Source organism: Melanaphis sacchari, unplaced genomic scaffold, assembly GCF_002803265.2.
Source record: "Melanaphis sacchari strain LSU unplaced genomic scaffold, SCAv2.0 Contig1474_pilon_pilon, whole genome shotgun sequence".
Classification (NCBI taxonomy): domain Eukaryota; kingdom Metazoa; phylum Arthropoda; class Insecta; order Hemiptera; family Aphididae; genus Melanaphis; species Melanaphis sacchari.
Window position 1 is genome coordinate 1 of NW_020270637.1, and position 7640 is coordinate 7640.

General features: G+C 30.4%; 1 protein-coding gene and 1 pseudogene across 1 annotated transcript; both read left to right on the top strand.

The window, feature by feature from the left end:
* Positions 1–1916: 1916 nt before the first annotated feature.
* Positions 1917–4019, top strand: LOC112591910 (zinc finger BED domain-containing protein 4-like). Its single transcript, XM_025335851.1, has 6 exons — positions 1917–2111; positions 2217–2292; positions 2396–2713; positions 2867–2989; positions 3073–3231; positions 3463–4019. Exons 1-6 carry the CDS (start codon positions 1917–1919, stop codon positions 4017–4019), a joined length of 1428 nt encoding a protein of 475 aa, XP_025191636.1.
* Positions 4020–4614: 595 nt separating this feature from the next.
* On the top strand, positions 4615–6325 carry LOC112591911 (annotated as a pseudogene).
* Positions 6326–7640: the final 1315 nt, after the last annotated feature.

Sequence of the window (7640 nt, forward strand, 5' to 3'; positions counted from 1 at the left end):
TCAGGAACCGACCCGCTCTCTGGTAGACAACTCAACTCTACATATATAATCGTATTTCGTACGCTATCGAGACGATAAGGTCGCGGATGCGTCCGAGGGCGGCGACACCGAAAACAAGAAAACGCGTAATCGATACGGATAAACGATTTCTCGTATCAAAAAAAAAAAACAGTAGTGACGATACGACGACCGACCGGAGAATGCGCCGCGAGTACGCTTTTTCCGGACGCGACGGCGACGGCCGCGAACGACATTTGGAGACGCGCGGACCGGACGAAAAAGACCCGCTCTGGGCTATAGCGTCGAGAACGCGACGGAAAGAGGTCTTGAAAGGCCGGAAAACCGGGCGAAAAGCGGAAAAAACGGTATATAAAAACAATAATAATGAGTAATAAGTAGAGCCCGGATTTATATGCATTTAAAAAGTGTCAAATATTATGCAAATATGCAAAGAAAAAGTAGCTAAATATGCAATTATATGCATCATGTTACACTTTTACACCAAAACAAATTCTAAATACTTTATCAAAAACAAAAAAAAAAATGATTATATCCACTGCTCTTTATTTCAAATCATTTAAAAATAAAGATTATAATAAAATATATACATATAATATAATATAAATATTTTAAATCATTTGAAGTTACTCATATAAAACTAATAGAAAACTTATAAAAAAATATAAATCTTTTAAAATAACATTTTTAAAAATTTGAATATTTTAAACGTTAATAATTTTCATAACAGTGAACAATAATAAATTTTTCCATATTTTCTGATGTCATTTAAGTTCTTTTTTTCAGTTAGAATTAACTTATACGTACTAAAAGACCTTTCTACATCCACCGAAGTTATCAGTGCAAACTTCATACATGAACACATAGAAGGAGTTTGGTGGCATGATACTATTTTCTTTCCCTGACAAAATTGCTGTATCTGCTTCGCGGTTTGGAATCCAACATTTTTTTCAATTAAATATAACAATTTTTCTTGAATTATTTTTCCTTTTTGTCCTGGTACTTTTTCCATCGCCAAAATAACATTATTTACAATTTGAATAGAATCACACTGTTTGATTTAGGAAAAGGTTAGGTGTCGCAATGACAAAGTATAACAGTTTAAGGTTTTCCGGTTTAGTTGTCGTAATGACAATATTTTAATAAAATGTCGCAATGACGAAACACAATAGAAAATATGTAACTTACAATTTTTAGTTGATTGTACAGATTAAAATAAACAAGAGACGCATAAAAGAAGACCGCACTGTCCGAGCTTAAATGCAACGATGATCGCACTGACGGTAGGGATGTCCAAATATTATCGATAATATCGAAATATCGATATTTGTTGTAAAAATATATCGATATTTTATGTCGATATTTATAATCCGATATATCGACCATGTCGATATATTTGCCGTAATATTGGATAATTTTTTTCATGATGTTTTTCAATAATTTTTGAAATTTAATTGAAAATTTAAATTATGATTTGGGTAGTACAGATGTATTAATATGTCCTTCATGGTGGATATATCCACCTTGATGTCTATGGTCGACACTCGACAGTGATCATAGGCCATAGCCCGCATAAGACACTATAAATAAATGGATAACTAATAATCTAATTTTAGAATGACTAATCAATAGAAATAAATATAAAAATAATATTAGTATTAGTATACAATTATTTATAATGACGATAAATGTTAATATTTACATGTTTACAAAATGTGGTAGTGTACAAGAACAAGATACAGTTGTTAGAGTGTAGTGTTTGAGTGTTCCAATGTTTGTATAATTGTGTATTACTTTGTAGGTAACTTTTTAGTTGGTTAAAAATGTCTGTCAATTTATCAAAAAATCAAATTTTAAATTATTTTACCCAAATAAATGCATACAGTTATAAATGCAAAATGTGTAATAAAACGTACAAGACACCTTATGGTGGTATTGGAAATTTGAAAACACATTATGCTACTCATTTAAAAGATCCTTTAGATAAAGTCGTTCCTGGAAAAAGGAAATCGCAAACGGTTTTACCATCCGCATCGTTCAATACAAACTCAACCGAAGTAGATATTCCAGATGAACCTCAAATTTTAGACCATGTAAGTATATTTACTAAACCCATAAGCTTTTGTTTATGTATAACCTACTTATTTAAATGTATATTTTAAACAATCAATACTGAATACATTTTAATTTATTTATAGGAACCTTCTTGCTCTAAATATTCAAAAGTACAGCAAACTTTACCTAGTATGGTAATGAACATTAAATCAACAGAGAGTATGTAAAAATTATTTTTGTTATAATTTAATTTTATAAGAGCTTAAAAAATACTTCATTAATTGTGAAACTAAGACCACATTTGTTCAATTTTATTTAATAGGTGGCACGAAAGCAGAAAAAATTACAAACGCTATAGCTTATTATATTTGTAAAGACAATGTGCCGTTCAAAACTGTTGAAAATGAAGGTTTTAAGCATTTGATGCAAACAGCATGCCCCTTGTACAAAATTCCTAGTAGGAATACTATTAGAAGAAGAATAGATGACATATATGATGTCATGTCTTGTAAATTTAAAAAATCTCTTTCAAAAGTTAATTTTATAGCTGTTACTACTGATGCGTGGACGGAAACAATGCAGATGAAGAGTTTTCTTGGTATCACATTACACCTTATTGACAATTTCTGTTTAATATCAAGTAATAATAAAAATAATTAAATCTTTTGATAAATATTTAAAAAAATTAAAAATTTCAAATTAGAATAAAAGTTTTAAACTCTACTTTTATTTTAAAAAAAATGAATTATAAGTGTATGTAACATATTAAGTACTTAGTTTAACTTAATTTAAGGAACTGTTGGTACTGTTGAATTGGATGAAAGTCATACTGCACAATACATTGGAAGAACATTAGTGGAAACTCTAGCCAACTGGGGATTAGAAAAACATAATGTTGTGGCAGTTGTTACTGATAGTGGAGCAAACATTAAAAAAGCAATCATAAATGAATATACAGCTGAAAAACATATATCTTGTGTTGCTCATACCATCTTGTAGTAGAAAAAGCAATAGAAAAAACTCAAGAAATTAATACAGAAACTAACGTTAAATCTGGTGGTGTCCCATTATTACTATCTAAAGTTCGAGAAATAGTTAAATTTGTTAAGAAAAGTTCAAAAGCAAATGATTTACTACGCAAATATCAAAGTATAAAAGGTAAATTAATTTCTTTTTATGTTTTAATATAACATAATATTAATAATTATTTGACATTAGTAATATAAAATAATTAAAACTGGTTTTGTATGAAAAATTGGCATATAAATAAAATAAATTAGCATATATAATAATTTATATGATATATATTTAATTATTTTATATGTATTGAAATTAACAATTTTTGTATTTTTTTTATTTATTATTTATTTAATATTAAATTATTTTCAGGCAAGAAAGAAGGGCAATATCTAAAGCTAATATTAGACGTTAAAACACGATGGAATAGTTCTTTTTATATGATTGAAAGATTTTTAAAATTAACCAACTACATATCACAAATGCTTCTTACACTTAATTTTAATGCTGTACCCGAGATGTTATCTGCTCATGAATTACGTTGTTTAAAAGATATTTATTCTTTATTAAAACCATTTGAAATACTGACAAGAGAACTTTCTACCGAAATATCTGTCATGTCCAGTAAAGTTATTCCAATAATTTCTGGTACTAGAAATGAAGTGCTAAAGCAAGATCCTGATATAGTTATTGCAATACATTTGAAAATAAAACTTGTTGAAGAATTAGACTACAGATGTGGATCTTATGAACAAACACCTTTACTACCAATTTGTACATTATTAGATCCACGTTTTAAAGATATGCATTTTCAGAATCCACTAGCCAATTCAAAAGCTCAAGAAAAGATTGTTCAAATGATGGATAGTGATAATATTGTGGTGAATCTGGTGTCCCGTCAAATTATCGCGATAATATTGTCGCGGTAATAATATCGCGGAAATAACGTCGTGGTTAATTTCATAGCATATCAATAATCTCGCGCGTCATTATTATCGCAATATTTATTATTTAAAAGATAGCAATAATTTGTTTGCTTTGTACGAACGCTCGTACACGGCAGTATTCGTTTGGTAATATAACACAGCACACAGCCTGCACTATGGAGTATATTACCAACCAAAAAGGTGGAATATTACTAAAATATAAATCCTTCTTATACCAAAAAGAACGTGAAACAACAGATAAAATTATTTGGAGGTGTTTAGAATACACAAAAAAAAATGCCGTGGACGTTTACATTCTTCTGGTGAAGTTGTTCTTCATACAACCGATCATAATAATCACGTTCCCGACATAGGCAAAATTGAAGCAAAAGAGGCTATCCAAAAATTAAAAGAAACGGCAAAAAATACGCAACTAACAACTCACTGTGTTGTGGGGACTATAACATCTGAAGTAAATTTCATTGCACATTTTTATTACCATAATTTTATTTTTTTATTTTATTAGACAATAATTTACATAATATTATAGATTACACAAAGCGCAGCAGGACAACTACCGAGTTTAAATCAATTAAAGCGTACTGTTCAGCGAATTCGAAAAATCGAAACATGTGCTCCACCTATTCCACAATCGTTAAACGATCTTATAATACCAGACGAGTACAGGAAAACAACAAGTGGTGAGACTTTTTTACAGTATGATAGTGTTAATTATGACGGTTACCATGATAGGTTTTTAATTTTTACAACTGAAACAAATTTAAAGTTAATGCAAATATGTGAACATTGGTTGGCGGATGGCACTTTTTTCATGCTCACCTCATATTTTTAATCAACTTTACACAATACACGGAGTTAGTTATTCAAATATCGTACCAACTGCATATATTTTACTACCAAATAAGAAAGAAGAGACTTATAAACGCATGTTTCTTGCATTAAAATCCTTACATCCACAACTCAGTCCAAAATCTATTATGTTCGATTTCGAAAAAGGTGCAATGAATGCTGCAAAATGTGTATTTCCTTCAGTCGATATAAAGGGCTGTTTTTTTCATTTATGTCAAAGTATTTGGCGACATATACAGTCCAACGGATTACAGTCCAAATATTCAAATGATTCCGATTTTGCTCTTAATTTGAGAAAACTAGCTGCACTTGCTTATATTCCAGAAAATGATGTATTGTCCGCCTTTGAAACTTTACTCGAATCTCAATTTTACCAACAAGAAATGTTATCAAATTTAATTGATTATTTTGAAGATACATGGATCGGTAGACCTAATCGTAGAACTAGAAGAGCCCCTTTATTTTCAATTAAAATTTGGAATTGTTATTCAATGTTAGACGATGATATTCCACGAACAAACAATTCGGTTGAAGGTTGGCATAATTCTTTTAATTCTATGCTAAGTGCGCATCATCCATCGATTTGGGCATTCATTACTGCATTAAAAAAAGAAGAAAGTTTAAACCGTTTCAAAATTGAACAATATACTGCAGGATTTGAACCACCAAAGAAAAAAAAATATAAAGATTCCACAATAAAACTGAAGAAAATATGTGATGACTATAAAAATAGATCAGTTGACGACTACTTACGTGGTATATCACACCATTTCCAATACCAACAAATATAAATTAAATTAAAATTATATATATTATGACTTAACTTATAATGAAAATAAAACGCTATTATTGATTATATATGACTGTACTAATTACTTTGTATTATAATATTTTTTTTTACTTAAATTGTAACGAATTCTATATTATTGCGATATTTTTGTACCAACGACATATTTATTTTTACGATATTTTTACCGCGATAATATTGCCGCGATATTTTTACCGCGACAATATTGCCGCGATATTTTGACGTGTATCCGGTGAATCTTGCATTGCCAACTGCAGAATCAGAAGAAAGTGGCAACAGTGACGAACCTTGTGATTTATGGGGCCTTCATAAGACATTAGAACAACAGCGAAATGATAGAAGCTCCTTCATTAACACCTCTAGAGAAGAATTAAGTTTGTACTTAAAGCAAAATATTTTGAAACTAAATGAAAATCCATTGACTGAATGGGAAAACACAAAATCAGTTTATCCAAAATTATTCAAACTAGCAATGAAATATTTACTCATTCCTGCAACATCAGTACCTTCTGAACGCCTATTCAGTAAAGCTGGAGACACCATCAGTAAGACTAGGAACAGATTAACTGGTAGCAGGTTATCTAAGCTTCTTTTTTTACAATCTGTAGACAAGAGCCTTTGGGATTTATGAAATTATCCACAAACATTAATTACTGTTGTTAACTTTTATTCATGTCATTACCCAAAAAAAATATAAAGTTGATTATTTAATTTATATTTATTAATAAGAGATATTGTTATGTTATTTTATTTGTTTATTTACTGATTGACAATAAAAAAAAAATTTTAATTTACTTATACCTAAATGATTTTCAGTTAGATAATAGATTACTTGTTGGTATTTATGATATCAGCAGTTTGATAAGGATATTATCATAGATAATAAAGAATATCTATCTCTAGGAGATAATAATCACAACATAGTCGTATTTATTTGACGTTTTTGTATTAAATGTGGACAAATTATAGCTTGTGTTACAATTTTCCAGTGTTAAAATCGTACCTAGTTTCTACACCTGACTGTGCATGAATTTTAACACGAAAAATTTTATTTCGATATTATCGATATATCGATTTTAAAATTAAATTTATATCGAATATCGATATAGAAAATTTTGATATATCGAAATATCGATATATCGATATCAAAATCAATTTGGACATCCCTAACTGACGGGAAATGACGAAGGAATCAAGTTGGACTGTTTAACAGTCGAGACAATGCCTGAATAGCTCTGACTATTGTCCCATTGACTGTGGGCGGCCAATCCAATGCCGGAATACTCCAACTATTGAATCACTGGACGCGCACCACAACAGTCCAACAAGATCCGTCAAGGCGGGGAAGTCCTTTACCAACAATTGCGTAAGTCTGCCTGGGTAGGTCTTACTACAATGCTGGTAAAGGAATGGTACTTGGTCGCTGGTCGTGCGGCCTTTTATACTCTGGTTATCGGCAATTGCAACCCAGCCGGTCCCGTGTTCTGTGACAGTCCGGCGAGGTCCGGTCCCGTGTTTTGTGACATAAGACCGTGAAACCGTGAAATTGCAATTGCCGATAAATGCGGAGTTAGAATAACACAGATAGATAATAATGATACTGATAGTGATAACGAGATAAATATGGACTTGATTTGTTGTGTGCAAACACACACAAAGTTAAATTAGAATGTTCCAAATTTTTTATACTTTTCACAAGTATAAAAAAATGAGATTGAATAAATGTAAGATAATTTTTAACAGACTCCAAACTTAGCATATTATTACATTTTTTTATACTAACAACAGTTTTATCTTCTAATTTCTGTAAAATTATTTTGAGATTATCTAAATGGTCTGCACAAAAAATTAGCTGCTTTAATCCATGTCCCCCATCTGGTTAATACTGGTTCTGGCGGCAAAGGCACACTGGGCATTATTTCTTTGTATACATCTACTCTCTGAGG